The 25,000-nt window shown below is 37.2% G+C and overlaps 2 protein-coding genes across 2 annotated transcripts; one reads left to right on the top strand and one right to left on the bottom strand.

Annotated features, from left to right (window-relative positions):
- Nucleotides 1-1,124: 1,124 nt before the first annotated feature.
- LOC308501864 (paired-like homeodomain transcription factor LEUTX) lies at nucleotides 1,125-1,721 on the bottom strand (the record flags this gene model as incomplete). Its single annotated transcript, XM_081058954.1, has 1 exon — nucleotides 1,125-1,721. The coding sequence occupies one exon, from the start codon at nucleotides 1,719-1,721 to the stop codon at nucleotides 1,125-1,127; it is 597 nt and encodes a 198-aa protein (XP_080915080.1).
- A 10,164-nt stretch (nucleotides 1,722-11,885) lies between these two features.
- LOC308501863 (small ribosomal subunit protein eS24-like) lies at nucleotides 11,886-12,335 on the top strand (the record flags this gene model as incomplete). The annotated part of the gene is made up of 1 exon (XM_081058953.1): nucleotides 11,886-12,335. One exon carries the CDS (start codon nucleotides 11,886-11,888, stop codon nucleotides 12,333-12,335), a length of 450 nt encoding a protein of 149 aa, XP_080915079.1.
- Nucleotides 12,336-25,000: the final 12,665 nt, after the last annotated feature.

The following is a 25,000-nucleotide window of genomic DNA, read 5'->3' as shown; positions in this document are numbered from 1 at the left end:
GGATTTTGGTTCCACAGTTCATGGGCCCCTGTATGAAGAATTATAGAAACTTCTCTTCCCCACCCCCTGATTAATTTAGCTCACTCTGCTGCAAAGTCTTTCAGTCCCCAGTGAGGGGTTGAGTCAAGGGACCTTGGTCCTTTTGTCAATCTCAATCTCAGTTCATCTCCCTAAGCTTTGCTTAAAGAAGTTGCAAGTAAGATTTCTCATTATAATCTTTGAATCTTGACTTTTATAATGTCTCCAAAACAGGGTAAATAAAGACTTGTTTAGGGATCTTTAATTCCAGGGGACCAGTGTGGGGTCCTTATGGCCTGCACCACCTTTGGTAGTATTAGATGAGGTGTGATCACAAAATACGGTGAATGTTTAAATTAAAAAGATTGCAGTAAAAGACACATTGCCACCCCCTTCAAAATACTTCCCCTCACTTTGAACACACTTATCCCATTGTTCTTGCCACTTTCTGAAGCCGTTCTGGAAGTCCTCTGTTGGGAGTGTCTTATCTGTGCTGTTGTGACCATATGTGGCCAAATATGTGGCTATATTTGATTTTTGTGCTCCACTGGGTTTCTGTAGCTTCATTGTACTCCAGAGTTCTCAGAACTATTTTCATTGGTGAGTAGTTGTTAAATCATTTCTTTTCTTGAGGTACAGGTGCTGGGACCTCCCAGTCCACCAATCTTGCTAATGTCATACTCCTAAATGTTTTTTGGTTTGTTTTTCTTTTCTTTTTTCTTTTCTTTTCTTTTTTTTTTTTTTTTTTAGAAATAAAGCTAGTCCATAGGGAACAGGAATTTCTACATGGTATTGACTTCAGTTGGGATGCTTTCATGGAGCTAAACTCAATTTGAACAAGCTAAGACCCAAGGAAAACTAGCCTGTTTCTGCTTTCTCCAAAGGCACTGATGACTGTTCTGATACTGAAATTTGGATGACGAGGTTCAGTGGACAGAAATTTCACGCACTGATGAAAAGTAGAGGGATTTCTTTCTTCTCACAGAAAAAGATAAACTCCTGAGCTCTGATCTGTTTAGAGTGGAGTTGACCCATGGAAAGTGTTTGGAAATGTCTCAGTTTGGCAAGATTTGGATCCCAGACCTTTCTCAGGCACTGTGGATATGTCAGCCATCACACTGAAGATCATTGCCAGCCATGCCCCCTCCACATAGGTGGAGGTACTGATCCAGACTGCTGGGCTGCTCATCCCCAAGTAAGGCACATAGTTGTACAAATTGATCTATGTCATAGGGAACGGAGGCCCAAGGAGGATCAGAGATCCCCAGACATAGCTGTTGGAGGTCATGAAGCTGAGAATCCCGTGATGCATTCCACACAGAAGCACCAGCTCCGCTGGGTTGCTCAATACCAAAAGGCTTAGGTGGTTCATGGTCATTGGCATCCGAAATGCTGGAACTTGTGGGATGAGTGTTTGTAGAAGTTATAGGTAAAAGGTTCTCTTCCTTCACTGAAACGATCTGGCTTGGTGCTTCTAGTGACAGACTTGGCTGAGTTTGTAGCTGCTGCTTCCTCCTTTTGATGTGTTGGTTCTTGAACCAAGTCTTTATTACTAACTCATCAAGATGAGTAGCTGAAGTTAGTGCTGTCATGGTAACCCAATGTGGGTACATGGTGTTTTGGAATGTATCTTTCAGTATTCTAAACTGTTCTGGACTAAAGATGGTGCAGTACCGGTGAGTAGACCCTGGCTTTTCTGCCATAATATCTTTTAGAAGTAGAATGATCCTATCAGCTGTGTGTGTTTCTGAGTTCCCGAATTTTGTCTGTGTGTCGGATTCAATGTTTGTAATATAATAATTCTTTCCAAATTGACCTATGTATTTAATGTAATCATAATCACAACTTAACGATTTTTTGCAAGAATTGATGAACTGGCTCAATAACTACATGAAAATACAAAATCACAGTAATATTGAAATAGAGAAACAAACCTTGCCCTACCATATCTCAAGACTTTTATAAATCTAAAGTGATTAGAACAATGTACAAAACTGCAACAATGAAAAAGAATGGAGTCTGAAAACAGAGCTACACATGTACAATCAACTGATATATGGCAAAGGTACCACTGTAACTTAGTGAGGGGAAGAATGGTCTTTTCAATAAGTGAGGTTGTGTTAATTGGATGTCTACCTTAAAAGAATGAAACTTAAACTGTCCTTAATACTATATACAAAAATTAATTCAAGATGTATCACAGATCTAATTTCAAAGGAAAAACCACAGGTTCTAAGAGAAAGCATAGGAGAAAATTTTTATGAGATTATATTTAAGATTTCTTAAATGGAACATTACAACAAAAGACATATGAAATACTAAAAAACTGATGTTCTAAAATTAAGTTCTGAAATTAGGAACTTCTATATATCTAACAAAGGACTCATATCCAAAACATATAAAGAACTTCTACAAATGAAAAATAAAATACAGACAAACCATTTTTTAAAGGAAGAAAGACTTGAATAGGCACTTCAAAAAAGAGGATATCTAAAGGGCCTATAAACATATGCAATGTGCTCGTTGTTTTTATTCCTTAGAAAAATGCAAATTAAACCAAATTTAGAGACCACTTCATGTCCCCTGGAGTTACTAAAATTAAGACTGACAGTATCAAGTATTGGTGAACAAGTTACACTCTCATGCATTGTTGGTAAGAGACTAAATTAATATACTCACTTTAAAAACTTTTTGACAGTATCTACTAAAGTTAAACATTTTAATATGCTATGACCCAGAAATTTCACTACTAAGTATATGCAAAACTGAAATTATTGCTTATGGCACCAGAAGACAAGAATGTTCGTAATGGTATTATTCACAAGAAGGAACTGGAAACTACCAAAATGTCCATCAATAATTGAATGGAAATGTCCATCGTCAATAGAATGGATGAATAGATCATACTATACAGCACGGAATAAAATAAACTACTGGTACACACAACAAAATCAATGAATTTTAAAGACATAATTTTATATAAAAGAAACCAAATAAAATAAAAATATATTTCCTATTTCTATTTATATGAAGTTCAAAATAAGTAACTCTAGTCTTTCAACAAATTGTGCTAGAGTAGTTGGGTGTCCAGAAGCAAACAAAACAAAACAAAACAAAAACCATGGATCCATACCTCCAACTATATTAAAATTCAGTCAAAATAAATCATAGACCTAAATGTAAAGCTCAAAACTAGAACAATTCTAAAAGAAAAGATTGAACAAACTCTCTATGATCTTGGATTAGGCAAGTATTTCTTAGAGTGACAACAAAAGTATGATTCATAGGAGGTTCTGCTCTTCAACAGAGACTGATAAGAGAATAAAAGGCAAGCCTGAAATATAATATTTATAGGTCACATATCTGATGAAGTAGTTGTATCTAGAATATATATTTTTTAAAGTCTTAAAACTCAATAAGAAAACAAACAACTCGATTAAAAAGCATAGGCAATGTATTTGAATAGACACTTGACTAAAGAAGATATATGGATGAAAAATAAGCACATGAAAAGCAAATGCTTCACATCATGGTTCATAAGGAAAAGCAAAGTAAATAAAATCAGAATAATATATGACTTACACCTATTAGAATGACTAAAATTAAAAAGACTGACCATGTTAAGTTTGATGTGGATGTGGAAAAACTGGAATTTTATGTGTTGCTAGTAGGAAGAGACTGGTACAACCACTTTGGAAAGCAGTTTGGCAGTTTCTTTAAAAAGTTAAATTAAGCATATTGTATGATTAAGCCATTCTGCTTGATATTTACCCAAGAGAAATAAAAAGCATATACCATGTTCAGTGCAACTTCATTTGTAATAGATCCAAAATGGAAACAACTCATGTATCTATCAACTAATAAATGGATTGAAAAAGTATGGTATATCCATACACTGAACATGTATTAAGCAATAAAACAGAAATAAAATATTGATATATGTTCCATTATAGACAGAGCACAAAATAATTATGCTGAAAAAATTAGGCAAGGCAAAAAATTTTACATATATATGATTCCATTTACATAAAATTAGTAAAATGCAATCAGTGGTTGTTGAGGGATTGGGAAGTAAGTAAGTATTGGAGGCATGAGGAAAGTTTTGAGATTGGCTTACTATCTTGCTTGATGTTTTCACAGGTTTATATATCTCAAAACATCAAAACATCAAAATGTATACTTTGAAATATTCGATTTATTGTCTATCAGTGATATCTTTTAAAAGCTGTAAATTTTTTAAACTGCCAAAATTAATCTTTGGAGTAGTAGTTTAACAAAAGGGACATGAGGAAGCCTTCTTGTGTAATAGTTTTCTGTAGTTTGATGTGTGTATATAGGCAAAACCAAAATGTAGCTTAACAAAGGATGTGAAGGACTTGTACACTGAAAAGTTCAAGACACTATTAAAAGAAATTGAAGAAGCACAAAGAAATGAAAAGATACTCCAGGTTCTTGGAGTAGAAGAATCAACATAGTTAAAATGGCCATATTACCCAAAGCACTATTCATATTCAGTGCAATCTCCACCAAAATCTCAATGGCATTTTCTAAAGAAATAGAACCAAAAAAAATCATCAAATTTGCACAGAACAACAAAAGACCCCAAATAGCTAAAGCAATCTTGAGAAAAAAAGAACAAAGCCAGAAGTATAACAATTCTGGACTTCAAATTATACTACAAAGCTATAATAATCAAAACAGCATGGTATTGGCAGACAAGCAGATATACTGACCAATGAAACAGAACTGAGATACCAGAAATAAACCCACATATATATGGGCAAATAATTTTCAACAAAAGAGCCAAAAACATACAATGGAGAAAAGAAAGCCTTTTCAGTAAATGGTGCTGCAAAAATTGAAAAGCCACATACTAGAGAATGAAACTAGACTGCTATTTGTCACCATACACAAAAATTAACTCAAAATGGATCAAAATCTAAATATAAGACTTGAAACAATGAAAATAAAAGAAGAAAACATAGGTAATAAACTTATGGACCTTGGTCTTAGAGAAGATTTTATGAATTTGACCTCAAAGTCAAGGGGAAAATAAAAGCAAAAATAAATGAGTGGGACTATATCAAACTAAAAAGCTCTGTCTGCATAGCAAAAGAGACCATCAACAAAATAAAAAGGCAACTCTCTGAATTGGAGAAGATATTTGCAAACAACACCTTCTATAAGAGGTTAATATCCAAAATATATAAAGAACTCATACAACTCAACAACAACAAAAATAAACAATACAATTTAAAATGGGCAAAACACCCGAACAGACACTGCTCCCAAGAAGACATACAAACAAACAGATATGTGAAAAGATGCTCAATTTCACCATCTATTAGGGAAATACAAATCAAAACCACAATGTTATACTACCTTACACCTGTTAGAATGGCCATTATCAATAAGACAAATAATAACAAATATTGGAGCGGTTGTAGAGGAAAAGGAACACTCATACACTGTTGGTGGAAATGTAAATTGGTATAGCCACTATGGAAAACGGTACAGAGGTTTCTTAAAAAATTGACAGTAGTTACCATATGACCCAGCAATCCCTTTTCCTGGGTATCTACCCCCAAAATTTGAAAATATTTATTCATAAAGATATATGTACCCCTATTTTTACTGCAGCATTATTCACAGTAGCCAAGACATGGAAACAATCAAGTTGTCATTCAATAGATGATTAGATGAAAAAAGATGCGGTACATATATACAATGGAATACTACTCAACCATAAGAAAATATGAAATACTGCCATTTGTGACAATATAGATCTGTCTTGAGAATATCACGCTAAGCAAAATAGTCAGATGAAAAAGTCAAGAAGCATATGATTTCACCCACCATATGATGTAAAGCTGAAAGCAACAAATAAAGAAAGAAATAAAACTGTATAGACAGACTACAGCATTGTGGTTACCAGAGGGAAAGGGGGTGGTGGAAAGGTAGAAAAGGATAAAGAGGATAAAATTATGGTGACAGATGGGGATTTGACTTTGGGTGCTGAGCATGCAATTCAATACACGGATAATGTATTATAGAACTGTACACTTGAAACCTATATAATTTTGTTAACCAATGTTACCCCAATAAATTTATTAAAACTAAAAAATAACATGAACTTTAAAATATTTTCTATTTACTATATTGTTGAAAACATTAATACTTAGGAATACCAGTAGGGTGAAATAGACTGAATAGGGGCATGAAGGAACTTTCTGGGTAATGGAAATATTCTTTATTCTTACAGTGGTGTTGTTTGTACAGCTGCATTCACTTGTCAAGCTCATCTTATTGAACACTTAAGATTTACACATTTTTCTGAAGGCAAACTTTATGAAGAAATGAGCTATAAAAACAACTATTCCTAATATATGCTTAATACCATTAACTGCTTTTATCAGGATAAAGAGAATGTGCCTTAGACCACACTCTATAAATAGAGAAGCTATCTTTTTAGATGATAGATAAGATGATAGATAGATAGATAGATAGATAGATAGATAGATAGATAGATAGATGATAGATAGATGATAGATAGATGATAGATAGATAGATGATTGATAGATGATTGATAGATAGATAGATAGATAGATAGATAGATAGATAGATAGATAATAAATGGATGGATAGATGGTTGATAGGGTCGCTGACACAATCACAATAGATCATAAGCTTTGCATAATTTTTCTATTACTGACGGCACCTGCATTTCTATTTATTTACACTCTCTTGACATTTTCCCCTTTCCCTATCCAGAAATTAACAGACACACATTTATAAGAGGGTTCAACAAATTTAAGGGCATATTTTTGTGACAATAAATTGGGAATCAATACAGCACAGTGGAAAGTGTTGTCTCTCAGATAGACCTGGTTTCCAATCCTCATCCTGCGATTTATTAGTTAGGTGACCTTCCGCAAGTAACTAAACCTCTCTGAGAATCTGTTTCTTTAGCCATAAACTGGTACAATTTATACTCCAAGAGGTTTATTCATTTGTCAGTTCAACAAGGAACACTGACTTTCTATTGTTTGAAAACGACACATATCTAGAATATACAAAGAACTAAAACTCAATAATGAAAAGACAAATTACTTCAAAATAGGCAAAGACTTGGACAGTCACCAGGATTGAGAATGGATAAGAGAAGCCCAAGAGTAAATACAAGGAAACTAGTTATTAGGCTCTTTCAGGAGTTTGGTTTGAAGATTATTTGTGTTTAAAATGGAAGAATGGAAGTGAAGCAAGAGAGATGTGGACTGACTCTAGATAACACTTCAAGGGTAAAATTCCTAGAACTTGGTGTGCATTGGAAATAAAGGTTGTGATGCAATAAGTGTGTTTCTTGCTTGTCAACTGGATAGATAGGACTGCCTTTCACAAAAAGAGGAAGTACAGATAGGGGACCAGGTTTGGTAGATTTTGAGATAAATGTAGAAAAAGCCTGCCATGAAGATTGGCCCAGAATAGGCACTCATTAAAGGGAAGCTACTGTGCAATGAAACAAAAGTAATTAATTCATACGGGAGCGGAACAGCAAATTTTTCAGTCACTATTCTAAAATAAAGTTTAAAAAAAAGAAAAGCAAATAAAAATGCAAGAAAACACACAAATATATATTCAAAGGTATGTGCACAAATTTTGTTCGGATACTGCTGCTCTAGATCTAGGAGGTAATGTCCCTAATTATAAAATATTTGTTTTGAGAATACTATAGGACTACTCCCTACTTTATGAATTTCTCCCTTCCCACATCTTTGCACATACATATAAAAATGAGGGTAGGGCCGGCCCGGTGGCTCAGGCAGTTGGAGCTCCGTGCTCCTAACTCCGAAGGCTGCCGGTTAGATTCCTGCATCGGCCAGTGGGCTCTCAATCACAAGGTTGCCAGTTCAACACCTCGAGTCCCACAAGGGATGGTGGGTAGTGCCCCCTGCAACTAAGATTGAACACAACACCTGGAGCTGAGCTGCCACTGAGCTCCCCAATGGTTCAGTTGGTTGGAGTGCATCCTCTCAACCACAAAGTAGCCGGTTCGAATCCCGCAAGGGATGGTGGGCTGTGCCCACCTGCAACTAGCAACGGCAACTGGACCTGGAGCTGAGCTGCGCCCTCCACAACTAAGACTGAAAGGACAACAACTTGACTTGGAAAAAGTCCTCACACTGTTCCCCAATAAAGTCCTGTTAAAAAAATATGTATAATGGTAAATGGGATCAAATATATGGTAATATAAGGAGAACTGACTCTGGGTAATGAACACAATGTAATATACAGATGATGTATTACAGAATTGTACACTTAAAACCTATGTAACTTTATTAAGTATTGTCACCCCAATAAACTTTAATTTAAAAAATTTAGCAATTAAAAAAAAGATTACAGAATTTCCAAAAATATGTATAGTAATTTGGCTGAAAAAAGTAAACATCTTTACTAAAGAAGTTAGTGAGAATCTCAAAAAGGAAAGAGGCCAACCTTACATTGAAGAAAAGAAGCGTAAAACAATATGTATAGGATTTGATATTTCTGTGCAAAGAGTTGCTCTTAAAACATTACACAGGATGCTTAGTAATACTACCTAGCTTAGAAATATATTATAATGCTGTCATGTAATCAGGTTACATATGAAAGAAACTTGTAGAACTTAACAAAACCAGGCTTTGGAAAAGATGACTAAAGCACACATTTTTATTTTATGCTTTGAAACCTGAATTGAGATATTTCACTACTTTTAAGCCATATGAAATCATGGAAGGCATCATAGCAAGAGCTGAAACCCTAGAGAGGCTATTAACAATTTTGCCTTCACACTTCCTACATGATTGTGGAAATGTGGGCTCTACTTCCCCATGAGACTCTTATTGCCAGATTTGGTACAACTACCGCTACATCAACAGAAAGGATTAGGCATTACAGTGGGACCATGGCAGATCTTGCCTTAGAAAGTTAAATGTATATGTCAGGAATGCTGAAAGACACCTTAAGTTAGAGGAAAATTAGCTTCCTGGAGCATAAGGAGGCATCATAGAACAAACACATAAATAGTGGTCCTACAAAACAGACAATAATCTATATTAACAATAGAGGCATAAAAAGGTACAAGTTTTATAAATGGAGTGATCAGATTAGGTCAGGGAAAACCAAGTTATTATAGCGTAAGTGAAACTATAGAGGGCAGGGATGGTGAGAAAAGACAATTGACTACAAGGAATAGCATGAACCAAAGCACAAAATTGCCTAGAGAAGAGATGCAAGCAAGTGGTGCCAACGAGAATGAAAAGAAACCAACTGCCAAGATGTGAAGAGGTGGAATTCACAAGCTTTGGCAATTTGTACTTGAGTGGAGGGAAATGAAGGTCAATGGTGATGCCACAGCAGAACCAGTGAAACCATAAAAACAAGTGAGCAGAGTAATGATGAGTTAGTGGATCCTAAGTTCAGAACAGTACTTAGCGCCTCATATGTCTATTGTCATGGCATGATAATTAGTTTCAGATTATGTTTAGGAGATTGTTTGTTGCCCCAAACTGGATTTAGGGTTGACTCTTAAAAGTTTTAAATTACATAAAAGACGTTTGATGTAGAGACAAAAATACTATAATGTTGCTTTACAAGTAAGCCAGAAAGGAATTGTAGAGTGTTTTGAGCCATGAAAACATAAACAAAACATCAGAACAACTTATTAACTTAGTGAAATGCAGCCAAGTTGGGAACAGTCCTGATTCCAGGACACATTGTAATGTAAGTTGCAAGAGTCAGGGACCCAGCTTCTCATTGTACACACTCTGGTTTAGGTTTGTCATGTCCATAGGGTAAAGCAAGATAGAAAATGTTATTTTTATATCCTATTAAATTGTGAAAATGACTGAATTTAATGTAAGGCTGTATCCTTGGCAAAAGCCATTAAATCAGGGTGGGAAAGATAATTCTACTGTTTTTTCCCAACTGAATAGCAATTAGGAAAACAAGGGGAGGTTTTAGCTTGAACATTCTCATAAATCCCTATGGATTATGAACTGACTAGTCGGGATGTTGCCTGTAACTGTAGCAGCTGGTGAGTAATTTGTAGCCTGTAGCCACTTCATTCTAACTGCGTTCACAGGAAGTCTTTGGATCAACTCTTTGAGTAAGAGTCATTCTCATCGGACCTATTATCACCAGGCTACTCCATGTTCATGGCACGTGACAAAGTGATGCAGATGTTTGAAGATATTTTAGACTGAAGATATGCTAAATTAGGAATTAGGATTCTAACAGAATAATAAAGAAGGACTTTCTGGATATAAGGGGGATTTTAGGGATCCTGGTAGATAATAAATATTTTCTAATCTACAGATACCTCTCCACGAATGGAGACTTTGAGGTAGGTGGAGGTCACCTGACTGGAATTGTGTACAGAAGAGAAACTTCACTGCTGTCTTAGGAATCCCTGAAGGTCCTATATGGACATTCTAAGGGGTCAGCTGGTGTGGAGAATTTTGCCAGTTTTGAAAATCATGAGACTGAATATGTGAATCTAAGAGCTAAGATTCTAAATGGGAGTGGTTCCACTTCCTTCATAAATGAAGAAAATTAAATCCAGGGAACGGAAAACCATAGCCTCCTAGTTATACCCTCAATTAGTAAATTGTCCTTCTAACGCCAGTGCTGTACTAACTAACAAAAGTGACTTCAGAAAGGAAGTGGGACAATTCTACGCACACCATTTGCATTGTGACTTTGCTGCTCCTCCATTAAAAAGGTGAGTCTATTTTCCCATCCCTTGAATGTGCATTGACTTGTGATTTACTTGGACCGATAAAATATATCAGAAGTAAAAATATGTCAATTCTGATAGCTTCAAAAGACCTGCGTGCTGTTGTTTATTTTTTTAAAAGGAACTCTGCCACCACTATGCGAACAAGCCTAGGCTAGCCTGATGGATGATAAGAGACATGCGGCCCAATCACCCCGTCACTCCAGCTGGCAGTCAGCAAACACCAGCTGTATGTGAAGTCTTCACAGACCAGCCAGCCCCCTACTTACCTGCCAGTTGATGACAGGTGAATGAATGAGCCAAGCTGAGATTAGCTATAAACACCCCTCTGACATATAGAGTTGTGAATAATAATACATGCTTTTGTTTTTTAAAGGAGCAGTTAACAAACTATGGCTATGGGCCAGCCACCAGTTTCCGTAAAGTTTTATTGGAACACAGCCATGTCCAATTGTTTATGTATTATCCATGGCTTCTTTCATACTACAATGGCAGAGTTGAGTAGTTAAGTGAGAAACTGTATGGTCCCCAAAGACTAAACTATTTATTATTTGGCCCTTTAAGAAAAAGTTTAATGATTACCTGTTTTAAATCACTAAGTTCTGGGGTAACTTGTTATGCAATAATATCTAACTAGTATACTATCATATGAAGAAATTACTAGATCGTTTTGGTTATTTATTCTTGCTAAATAGACTATCTTAAAAACTTGATGGCTTAAATAACAACCAATTTCTCTTTTACAATTCTGTGGATCGACTGGGCTCTGCTGGGCTGTTCTTCTGCTCCACAGGATGTTTGATGTGGTCTAGGAGTAAGACTGGACTGAAATCTCTGAGCTGGCTCATTCAGGTGGCTGGCAATTGATGCTGGATGTCATCTGGATTGACCTGGGCACTTACTTTGCTGGCTATGCACATGGCCTAATGACTGGGTTCTGAGAAGAAGCATCTCAAAAATGAGTTCTGAGAAACCCACATCAAGTTATATGACTTCTTATGACTTAGCATTAGGAGCTTATTTCTGCCGCGCACTATCAGTCAAAAGTGAGTCCCAGGGAGACTCCCTGGCTACTTGAGTGCTGGCCACTATCATGAACAACACAGTAACTATCCAGACCAGGAAGTTCATGACCAATAGACTACTTCAACAGAAACAAATGGTCATCAATGGGAAGGCAACAGAACCTAAGACAGAAATTTGGGGAAAACTAGACAAAATGTACAAAACCACACCAGATGTCATCTTTGTATTTGGATTCAGAACCCATTTTGGTGGTAGCAAGACAACTGACTTTGGCATGATTTATGATTCTTCGGATTACACAAAGAAAAATGAACCCAACATAGATTTGCAAGCCATGGCCTGTATGAGAAGAAACAGGCCTCAAGAAAAACAGCAAAGAGAACGCAAGAACAGAATGAAGCAAGATAGAGGCCTAGAAAAGCCAATGTTGATGCTGGCAAAAAGGAGTAACAATTCGTCAGTGAATTTATCTGCAGTGATTGAGCAGATTTTTTTTATGAGAACATTAATAAACTAAGAAATTTTATGTGAAAAAAAAGTGAGTCACAGAGTAAGCTCAGATTCAAGGGGGTGGACTACACAGAGGAGTAAATACTGGGAATTCAGGGTCATAGTCATAGATGGGGGCAAGGGGATATTGTTGAAAACAAGTTATCTCAACTAGAATATACACCCTTTCCCCTCTTTTCTGTCCTCTCCTGAAGCATCTTTCATTTTGTCTCCACTTTAATAGTATTGGAAGTACTAAACTCACCCACATGCTTGCTATATATACATACATATACGAGTCTTTATTTTATTTTATTATATATATATATATATGTGTGTGTGTGTGTGTGTGTGTGTGTGTGTATACACACACACACACACACACATATGTTTAAGAACTCAGAATTTCAGGATTAAAGTCTTAGGTTGGCTTAGTTGAATAGCAGAGTGATGTTTATACATGGATCTTTTACCTTTGGAAAGGGCCACTTCACATATGCTTCAATTAAAATGTGTGATGATTCTTTAACCTTAGTAGTTTTAAAGCTTTTAATCACACTATATATTTTTATCCGTCTTTGGCAAGATGATAATTTAGATTGGAAGGTAACCAAAATGAAATACATGAAATAATGTAACAACTTTCCATGATACTTCACTCTCACTTTGACAGTCATTACCTCCCTTACACCTGTGGGCTCAGCAAGACTCAACACCAAGTTTACAAGAAGTCAGAATGCAGGTCATCTAGGTGCCACTGTACTTCTCACTTTGGGGATTCTTTTCACAGTGACCACCTAAAATTCTAGTAGTATGTGCTTTGAGCTCTTGGTTCATTTTGTCTCAACTAATAAATCAATTATTTTGAACCACAAAAACCCTGTCATGTGTTTTTCACGCTTGATTTTCAAAACACTGGTTTGCTCTCTAGCACTTTTGAGATATTTAACTTTCAAAGTGGCTATCTCTATCCCGTTACCAACTTTTTCTCTCAAATTCCATGGCAACCATGCATGTCTGGACACTCCTCAACACACACGCACACACACACACACACAAACAACACAACACACACATACAACACAACACACACACATGCACACACACACACACACCTGTATAATTAAAAAACGGCTGGAAGACACAAAATGTTTCTCTTCATATTATGCTAGAAGTTAAATTGGGTGAGTTTGAAATGAGGCATAAACTCCTTTCTTTTGCTCACTCCTTTGTGGATTTAGAGGAAAAGTTGTACAACTAACTTCTCTTCCCAAACATTCTTTTTGCCCTATACATGACATTCAGATGTTAAAATAAAAATCCTACACTTAATTCTGCTTTCTCTATAAATATTTCAAAATTTTGCATCTTTTTACATGATTGTGTTGAAAATTTTCACCTAGAATATACCTCTTTCACCATAATCTTTGCAATATATCCTTTTCTGTTGCTGGTTTTTCCTAGCTTATTCTGATTTCCTGAAGCAAATCTAGTGACCCATGCTATCATTTGATCCATTCAAATGCTCCTGCTACTTTTCTCCCAGTCATCAACTGTTTCTGATCCTCTGCCCCTGCTCCCTCTTAATTATTCCTCTTACCCCTGCTATGCACACAATGATCAGATAGTGGCAGATAAGGGATCACACCTCCCCCATCTGAGGCTTGTCTTAAAAGACAATTGCCAGCCTTGTGGAAAAAGTAAGTCCTCATCTATGTTTTCCTGAATAAACACAGAAGAAACAGGCCAGAATCATGTTCAGAAAAGACTTAATGCCACAGAACAAAGCCAAGAGAGAAAATTTTAAAGCCTAGTGTTTGATCCAAAAGCATTAGATAGACTAAGAGAAGGGGGTTAAAAAATAAGAAAGCATGACACAGAGAGTGAGAAAAAAGGCAAACAAAATGTAGCCTTCAGCAATTCTGCTAATGGAGTAGGGACCATAGTGCCAGCTTTTTCATTTGGTTATGATGAGTTCATTTAAATTGCTAGAGTAAAATCCACCTGCTGTTGCCTAGGATTGTTCCTCCCATGTTTGCAGTATTCTTGTATATTCTGCTTTGTGATTTCTTCTTATGTTCTGCATTTCTGGATGTTTTGTGAAATTTACTCATGACTCCAGATTCTTTACCCCATACTTACTACTTTAAGTCCCTTAACTATATTTTTGTAAAATCTATTTTCATTTTTAAGTAGCAACTTAAATAGAGTGAAATGCACAAATCTGAAATATACAGTTTAATTTTTTCTACATTTTTTCTTCTTTTTTAAATTTTATTAAATTTATTGGGGTGATGGAAAGCGAACTGACTCTGAGTGGTGAACACACAGTGTGATATATAGATGACGTATTACAGAATTGTACACCGGAAACCTATGTAACTTTACTAGCAATTGTCACCCCAATAAGCTTTAATTTAAAAAAATAATTTATTGGGTGATATTGGTTAATAAAATTATATAGGTTTCAAGTGTACAATTCTATAATATATCATCAGTGTATCTCACTGTGTTTACTACCCAAAGTCAAATCTCCTTCTGTCACCATATGTTTGACCCCCTTTATCCTTTTCTACCTCCCCCCTTTCCCTCTGGTAATGACCATACTGTTTCTATATCTATGAGTTTTTGTTCGTTTGTCTTTTTACTTTGTTCCATTTACATTTAAAGGATAACTTTGCTGAATATATTATTCTTGATATTATTGATATTATTCTTGATATTCTGGCAATTTCTTTCTTTCAATAGTTTGAATATTTGATTCTACTCTCTCCTGGCTTATAGGGATTCTGCTGAAAATCTGATGATAATCTAATGGGCTTTCTTTTATAGGTTACCGTCTTCTTTTCCCTGGCTACCTTGAGAATTGTTTCTTTGCCATTAATTTTTGACAGTTTTAATATAATGTGCCTTGGGGAAGGCCTTATTAAATAGAGGTAATTGAATATTTTGTTTGCTTCTTGCATTCAAGGATCCAGCTCTTTCAATAGGTTTGGAAATTTCTTGTTGACTATTTGAATAAGGTCTCTCTGTTCCCTTCTTTTTCTCTTCTCCTTCTATTATACCCATTATTCTTATATTGTTCTTTCTGGTGGAGTTAAATAGTTCTCATATAGTTCTTTATTTTTGTACTCTTGTCTCTCTCTTTCTCGATCTATATCATTTCTAGATTTCTATCACTAAGTCTTTCTTTCATCAGGTCAGCTCTATTTCCTATGCTCGCTATTTCATTTTTCATCTCTTACTGAATTCTTCATCTCCAGAACTTCTATTAAGTTGGTGCAAAAATAATTGCAGTTTAACAGGTTAAAAACAATTGCAAAAACTGCAATTACTTTTGTACCAACGTAATATTTTGTTGTTTATTTTTTTAAAGTTTCAATCTCTGGTAAAGTACTTCTTTTGTTCATTAATTTTATTTCTGAGTTCATTAAACTGTCTATCTGAGTTGTCTTGTATTTCATTGAGTTGCTTCAAAACTGCAGTCTTGAATTCTCTGTCACTTAAGTCACATATTTTCATGTCTTTTAAGTTTATTTTCTGGAGATTTTTCCTTTTTCTTTCTGAGATGACTTGTTGTCGTGCAGGGTCTCAGCTCCTACTCCCCGCCCAAGAACGCAGGACACGGTAAGGCCAAAAAGGAACACCCATGGAGCCATAGATACGGAAGTCAAACCAATATATTCTCGCTGGCGGCTGGGCTGGAGACACAGGAAGCGGGATCTACATAATCTGCCTAATAGCAGTCCGCGCTTGCCAGCCACCATCTTCTTGCTAGCCCCCATTCCTTTTCTGCTAGCGTAGCCACAGCCGTTATATTAGTGGCCAATGGCCTACGGGTTACAGCTGACGGCCAACTAGCCACAGCTGCTGGCATCTGATCACAGTTGATGGCCATTTACTACCCGAGCCAGCACCTTTCTATGTGAGGCCGAGAGCCTGGAAACTGCTTTTTGGGGTTTTGTCCCCACACTCCACCCCTACAGGGTCTCGCCTCACAATCTACGCGACAAGCGTCTTCTGCGAGGGGCCCTGTGCAAGGAGCCTGGAGGTGAATGCACTATCCTGAACACAGCCAGGCTCTCTGGGCACAGCCAGGGTTTCTCAGGGCACCACCACAGTACTTCTGGGCACAGCCAGACTTCCTGGGCTTCTTAGGGTACCACCTGTCTCCCCGGGCACAGCCAGAGTTTCTCAGGGCACTGCCACTCTCTCTGGACACAGCCAGATTTCCTGGACTCAGCCAGGGCCTCAGGGCACTGCCACTCTCTCTGGGCACAGCCAGACTTCCTGGACACAGCCAGGGCTCTCAGGGCACTGCCACTCTCTGGACACAGCCAGACTTCCTGGACACAGCCAGGGCCTCTCTGGGCACTGCCACTCTCTGGACACAGCCAGACTTCCTGGACACAGCCAGGGCCTCAGGGCACTGCCACTCTCTCTGGACACAGCCAGACTTCCTGGACACAGCCAGGGCTCTCAGGGCACTGCCACTCTCTCTCTGTGCCTCTCGGGGTACCGTGCTGGAACAACAGCGGCTCACATCAAGGTGCTTACATATTATCAATGGCGGCCAGTCAAGACACAAAACCAAGTATCAAACCAGTCCCACTACATGGTGGTATGTTCCCAAACAGTCAAGCGTTCATTAAATCAGTCATAGAAGGCAATTCCCCATAGTCCATAGTCATTCGCCAGGGCTGTCCTGGGGGTGAGGGATGACCTTGACCTCACCCTCATCTCCCACGGAGGACTCAGCAAGCGTTTCCTCCTGGGACTAAAAGTCCTGCATCCGGGCTGCCTCAGCAAGCACTTCCCAGCCCACAGGGCGGCAACAACCTTCGCTTTCTCCGGCCTCTGCTGGTTGGGGAACCATCCACGTCTTTCCACCCCTCCACGGGAATCGAGCTCTCCGGCAGCTGCTCCTCCTGGTCTTCCTCAGACTGAGCTTTCATACGCACAAACTGCTCCACTGCCCTTCGGAAAGCTTTGGCCAGCATCGTATCCTGCCGACTACGCCATGTGTCACGCAGGGGACCCTGCTCGCTGCGCCATTTGTCGTGCAGGGTCTCAGCTCCCACTCCCCGCCCAAGAACGCAGGACATGGTGAGGCCAAAAAGGAACACCCATGGAGCCATAGATACGGAAGTCAAACCAATATATTCTCGCTGGCGGCTGGGCTGGAGACACAGGAAGCAGGATCTACATAATCTGCCTAATAGCAGTCCGCGCTTGCCAGCCACCATCTTCTTGCTAGCCCCCATTCCTTTTCTGCTAGCGTAGCCACAGCCGTTATATTAGTGGCCAATGGCCTACGGGTTACAGCTGACGGCCAACTAGCCACAGCTGCTGGCATCTGATCACAGTTGATGGCCATTTACTACCCGAGCCAGCACCTTTCTATGTGAGGCCGAGAGCCTGGAAACTGCTTTTTGGGGTTTTGTCCCCACACTTGTTATCTTGGTATTTCATGGTAGTTGATGGATTATTTCTCTTCCTGGGCATTTATGGGAATGAAATCTGCTTTTTATTTTCTCTGGAACAGTGATACTTCTATTTATAAGGTTGATAAGAAGAGGTCTTTCTTTTGTTTTCTAGTAGGTACTGCTAAAGAGCAAGTTTTTTTTGTTGTTGTTTTTTTTTTTCTCTTGCATTGTTCTCACTTCTCAGATCTCTGCAGGGCATTAGAAAATGCCCTGTATTCACTGGGGAGGTGGGTCTCTCCTCTGTGACTGGGTTACCTGGGTCTCAGGGCACCACTCTTGTGGGGGAATGTAGTAGGTAATAGGGTTCTGAGCCAGTGAAATCTCAGCACTGGTTCCTGCAACCAAACATTGCCAGCTGTGCTGCACTACCCAAAGTGTCCCAGGTGCCCCCACTGGGATCAGTCATGATGAGTGGGGGAAGGGTAGATTGGGAGAGGCTGGCTGGTGGGTTTATGGCTTTGTTCTCTTCCTAGTAATGATGACTGCCAAACCTCAGCTGACTCACCTCTGTATCTCCAGCCCTGTCACCAAGGTTAGCCACAGAGTGTGTCTGCCACTTTGGCATAAAATGCTCCTGTCTCTCTAGTTCTCAGGGCTGCAGACAGTGTGCTCTGTAACTGACACTCACTGCTACCATTTCTTCTGGGGCCCACTGCTAGCTCCGGGCAGATAAGGGGAGGTGGCCAGGCTCCGTGGCTTTGTTTTCTGCCTGGCAATGGTGGCTGCTAGACCATAGCTGCTGCATCTCTGTGTTCTGTCTCTGCCCTGTCACTGTGTTCAGCCCAGTATGTGCTGACCACTCAGGCAGTAATATTTAGTCTACCTCTTTGCTCCTCAGGGCTCCAGAGAGTGCATGCTACAATCTGATTTCCATCCTCTCCTGAGACCTGCAGTGAGCTCCGGACTGTGTCCATGCCATCCATCCCTGCTCTTCTCTATTTCCCTGTCCCCTGTTTGCTTGGATTCTCCCACCATTAGATGTTTCTATGCACAGATTTCTCAGATGTGTTTGTGTATTGAGCAGAGAATACTCTGTTGAATTACAGTTGTTCAACTTGCTGTAACTTCAAAAAGAGAGACCAGGGGGAATTGTCACGTCGCCATGCTTGTGATATCACTCCAAGTTCATGTTCTCATTGTTTGCTGTTAGTATTTAAGATATACAACTAAATTTTGAACAGTTGAACTTATGTTTTACATTCTTGAGAAATTTACTTGATATTTCTAGTAACTGCTTTGTAAAGTCTGTAGGATTTTCTGTGTAAACACTTATGTCTTCTAGAAAGAGGGATAATTTTACTTCTTTCTTTTCAATATGTATTATATTAATTCTTTCTCTTGCCCCATGGTATTCACTATAACTTCCAGTACATTGCTGAATAAAAATGATCAAAACAGAAATTGTTGCATTGTACTTATTTTAGGTGAAAAAAATCTAGTCTTTCAAGATTAAAAGTTAGCTATAGGTTTGCCATAGATACTCTTCTTATGTTAAGAAGTTCTCTTCTATATCTAATTTGCTGAATATTTTATCATGAATGGATATTTAATTTTGTCAAATATTTTTTCCAATAAAAACTGAAATGATTATATAATTTGTCGTGTATTCTGTTAACATGGTGAACCACATTTATTGCTTTTTCACTGTTAAACCTTGTGTTGCTAAAATAAACCCCACTTGGTCTTTATGTAATGTCATCTTTATACATTGCTTGATTCTATTTACTATATTTCAACAAGGATTTTTGCATTTATGTTTATGAATAATATTGGTCTATGATTTTCCTTTCTGATGATAGCTTTGCCAGGCTCTGTTATAAAGATTTTGCTCACATCATGAAATAAAAAAGTTTGTGCAACATTGGTGTTATTTCTTCTTCAAATGCTTGATGGAACTTATCAGTAAAACTATCAGTAAAACTTTTCACCTATGTTGTCAAATTGGTTTGCACATGTCGTTCATAATATTACTATATTTTCTTGTAAAACCTGTATGATCTATAGTGAGATCCCCTCCTTTATTACTGATATTGGTAGTTTGCGAATTTTCTCTCTTTATTTTCTTGATCTATTTTCCTAGATGTTTATTAATCTTTCCAATAAAAAAATCTTTCCAAGAACTCTTCAATTGATTTCTGCTGTTTTATTTTTTATTTTGCTCATTTTTTTTACTTCCTAAGATAGAAACCTAAGTCACTGCTATGAAAACCATTATTTTCCAATGTAAGTATTTAAAGCTATAAATATTTCTATACAGTACTTTAATTTTTGTATCACAAATTTTGATATGTTGTATGTTCATGATTATTCATATTTTAATATTTTCTAATTTCCCTCGTGATTCTTCTTTTACCTAGGGATTATTTAGTAGTGTGTTGTTTAATTTCAAAGTATTTGGAACTTTTCTCAATACCTCAATATTATTTATTTCTAATTTAATTCTGTTGATTCTGTTTTATGGCCCAGTATATAGTTTATTCTGTTGATTTTTTTTTTCTTTGTTGCCTTGAAAGGAATGTGGTTCTATTGTTGAGTTTTATATAAATGTCAGGTTAGGTGACTGATAATGTTGTTCAGATTTTCTTTATCCTTAGTTTTTTAGTCTACTTGTACTATCTATTATTGAGAATAGCATGTTGAAATTTTCAAATATATTCATGATTTTTTTTATATCTCTCTTTAGTTCTTTCCTATAAGTTTATACTTTGCATGGCTTCTTGCTCTGTTATTAGGAACACATTGCTGTATCTCCTGATGTACTGAAATTGATCCTTTAGTTATCATGAAATGTCTGCCATGTTACTTAGGTTTTGTTCCTTTTTTGTCTTTTTCTCTCTGTTTCATATTGGATAATTCATAGTACTCTACTTTCAAATTCATTGCTCTTTTCTGCCATTTTGAATATGCTATTAGTACCATCGGTGTGTTTTTTTGTTTGTTTAACTTCATATATTGTATTTTCAATTCTAAAATTTTCTTTTTGTTACTTTACATAGTTTCTAATTCTCTGCTGATATTTCTCCTCTGTTGACTCATTATGAGCATATCTCTCTTTAGTCCTTAAGCGTACTTATGATAGCTGTTTTAAAGGCCTTGTTATCTAATTGAAACACCTATGTCTTTTTTTTTTTTTTTTTTTTTTTTTTTTTTTTTTTTTTTTTTTTTTTATTAATTAATTTATTTATTAGTTTCAGGTGTACAAAACAAGGTAATACTTAGACGTTCATCATTTATATCCCTCATACTGTGAACCCCCCTCCCCCCATCCACTATCCCTCCGACCTCACACTGAACCATCACATTATATATATAAAATTATAGTTGGCATTCATTAATGTTTAGCTTCTGATGTACAATGCCATGATCAGGTATCCACAGTATCCCTGAGGTGGTCTCCCAAATAGGACGCATGTCCATCGGATACCCAACAAAATCTTTACAACATTATAGAATACCTTCCCCAAATTAATTTTCAAAAGAAAAACCCTGAGGCCATCTTGTGGTTACCAGCTGCTTCCAAATCCCTTTACCTTTCCCCTTATCCCCAACCCCCTCCCACACACCCATCTAACCACTCTCGGTTTTTTCTCTGCGTCCCCAAAACTGACTCTGATTAGTTCATTCACATAGTCTTTTCTTTAGATTCCATATATAAGTGAGATCATATGGTACTTGTCTTTCTCTTTCTGACTTATTTCACTTAACATAATGTTCTCTAGATCCATCCATGTTGCTGCAAATGATAAGATTTCTTTCTTCTTTATGGCTGCGTAATACTCCATTGTATAAATGTACCACAGCTTCTTAATCCAGTCATCTACCGATGGGCATTTTGGTTGTTTCCATATCTTGGCTATTGTGTAAAGTGCTGCAATAAACATAGGAGTGCATACAGATTTTTGAATTGGAGTTTTGGATTTCTCCGGGTAGATGCCTAGGAGTGGAATTACTGGATCATAGGGTAGTTCCATTTTCAGATTCCTGAGATACCTCCATACTGTTTTCCATAGTGGCTGCACTAATCTGCAGTCCCACCAACAGTGCACTAGCGTTCCCTTTTCTCCACATCCGCGCCAGCATTTGTTGTTTGTTGATTTATTGATAATAGCCATTTTGACTGGAGTGAGGTGGTATCTCATTGTGGTTTTTATTTGCATTTCTCTGATGGTTAGTGAGGTTGAGCATTTCTTCATATGTCTTCTTGCCTTCTGTATGTCCTTCTTAGAGAAATGTCTCCCCAAGTCCTCTGCCCATTTTTTAATTGGGTTGTTTGTTTTTTTGGAGTTGAGTTGAGTAAGTTTTTTATAGATTTGTGATATTAATCCCTTATCAGATATATCATTGGCAAATATCTTTTCCCATACAGTAGGATCCCTTTTTGTTTTATTGATGGTTTCCTTTGCTGTGAAAAAACTTTTTAGTTTGATGTAATCCCACATGTTTATTTTTTCTCTTACTTCGCTCGCGCGAGGGGATATATCAGTGAAAATCTTACTCCGGGTAATGTCCATGAAGTTTCTTCCTATATTTTCTTCTAGATATTTTATGGTTTCAGATCTTACATTTAAGTCTTTAAGCCATTTTGAATTTGTTTTTGTATATGGTGTAAGGAGGTGGTCCAGCTTCATTTTCTTGCATGTGTCCGTCCAGGTTTCCCAACACCACTTATTGAACAGACTATCTTTACCCCATCGTACATTCTTGCTTCCATTGTCGTAGATTAGATGGGCATATAGGCATGGATTTATGTCTGGACTCTCTATTCTGTTCCATTGATCTATGTATCTATTTTTATGCCAGTACCATGTTGTTTTGATTACTGTAGCCTTGTAGTATAGTTTGAAATCAGGTATCGTTATACCTCCCACTTTGTTCTTATTTCTCAAGATTGCTGAGGCTATCCGGGGTCTTTTATGGTCCCATATAAATTTTAGGATTATATGTTCTATTTCTGTGAAAAACGTCATTGGTAGTTTGATAGGAATTGCGTTGAATATGTATATTGCCTTAGGCAGTATGGACATTTTAATTATATTAATTCTTCCTATCCATGAACATGGAATGTGTTTCCATCTATTTATGTCTTCTTTCATTTCTTTCTTCAGTGTTGTATAATTTTCTGAGTACAGATCCTTTACATCTTTGGTTAGATTTATTCCCAGATATTTTATAGTCTTTGGAGCAATTGTAAATGGAATTGTTTTTTTAATTTCTCCTTCTGCTATTTTATCATTGGTATATACAAATGCAACTGATTTCCGAATATTAATTTTATATCCTGCTACTTTACTAAATTCATCTATCAGTTCTAATAGTTTCTTGGTGGAGTCTTTAGGGTTCTCTATATATAGTATCATATCATCTGCATATAATGATAATTTTACTTCCTCCTTACCAATTTGGATGCCTTTTATTTCTTTCTCTTGTCTGATTGCTGTGGCTAGAACTTCCAGCACTATGTTGAATAGAAGTGGAGAAAGTGGGCAACCTTGTCTTGTTCCTGATCTTAGGGGGAATGGTTTTAGCTTTTCCCCATTGAGTATGATGTTAGCTGTGGGTTTGTCATATATGGCCTTTATTATGTTAAGATATGATCCCTCTATTCCCACTTTCTTAAGGGTTTTTATCATAAAAGGTTGCTGTATTTTATCAAATGCTTTTTCTGCATCTATTGATATGATCATGTGATTTTTATTTTTCATTTTGTTAATGTGGTGTATCACATTAATTGATTTGCGGATGTTGAACCACCCCTGCATACCAGGGATGAATCCCACTTGATCATGGTGTATGATCTTTTTAATGTATTGCTGAATTCTGTTTGCTAATAATTTGTTGAGAATTTTTGCATCTATGTTCATTAGAGATATCGGCCTGTAGTTTTCTTTCTTTGTGGTGTCTTTGTCTGCTTTTGGGATCAGGGTGATAGTGGCTTCGTAAAAAGTGTTTGGGAGTCTTCCTTCCTTCTGGATTTTTTGGAAGAGCTTGAGGAGAATAGGTGATAATTCTTTTTTGAACGTTTTGAAAAATTCACCTGTAAAGCCATCTGGTCCAGGGCTTTTGTTTGTTGGGAGATTATTGATTACTGATTCAATTTCCCTGGTGGTAATCAGACTGTTCAGGCTTTCTGTTTCTTCTTGAGTTAGCTTTGGAAGGTTGTGCGCCTCTAGAAAATTGTCCATTTCTTCAAGGTTGTCAAATTTGTTGGCATATAGTTGCTCATAGTAATTTCTTACAATTTTTTGTATTTCTGTGGTGTCTGTTGTCACTTCTCCTCTTTCATTTCTGATTTTATTAATTTGGGTCCTCTCTCTCCTTTTTTTAATGAGTCTGGCTAAAGGTTTGTCAATTTTGTTTATCTTCTCTAAGAACCAACTCTTGGATTCATTGATCTTTTGTATTGTTTTTCTGGTTTCTATTTCATTTATTTCTGCTCTGATCCTTATTATCTCCTTCCTTGTGCTCCCTTTGGGTTTATTTTGCTGTTCTTTTTCCAGATCCCTTAAGTGTGAAGATAAACTGTCAATTAGTGATGTTTCTTGTTTCTTTAGGTAGGCCTGCAGTGCTATGAACTTCCCTCTTAGGACTGCTTTCGCAGCATCCCATAGATTTTGGGTCGTCGTGTTCTCATTCTCATTTGTCTCAAGATATCTTTTGATTTCTTCTTTGATCTGCTGCTTGACCCATTCATTATTTAGCAACATGTTATTCAGCCTCCATGAATTGGTGTATCTTCCTGGTTTTTTTCCCCTGTAGTTCATTTCTAATTTCATAGCACTGTGGTCAGAGAAGACAATTGGTATGATTTCAATTTTCTTAAATTTATCGAGGCTTGTCTTGTGTCCTAACATATGATCTATTTTAGAAAATGTTCCATGAGCACTTGAGAAGAACGTGTATTCTGCAGCATTGGGGTGAAATGCTCTGAAAATATCAATTAAGTCCAACTGCTCCAAAGTATCATTTAAGGCTGTTGTTTCCATATTGATTTTCTGTCTGGAGGACCTGTCCCTTGTTGTCAGAGGTGTGTTGAAGTCCCCTACTATGATAGTGTTGCTGTTGATCTCTGTCTTTATGTCCATCAGTACCTGTTTTATATATTTAGGTGCTCCTATGTTAGGTGCATAGATGTTTACTAGGGTTATGTCCTCTTGTCGGATTGATCCCTTTATTATTATATAGTGCCCATCTTTGTCTTTTAATATTT

Source organism: Rhinolophus hipposideros (assembly GCF_964194185.1).
Source record: "Rhinolophus hipposideros genome assembly, chromosome: 9".
Taxonomy (NCBI): domain Eukaryota; kingdom Metazoa; phylum Chordata; class Mammalia; order Chiroptera; family Rhinolophidae; genus Rhinolophus; species Rhinolophus hipposideros.
Note: the sequence above shows the minus strand (reverse complement) of the source record. Positions and strands in the feature narration are given on the sequence as shown.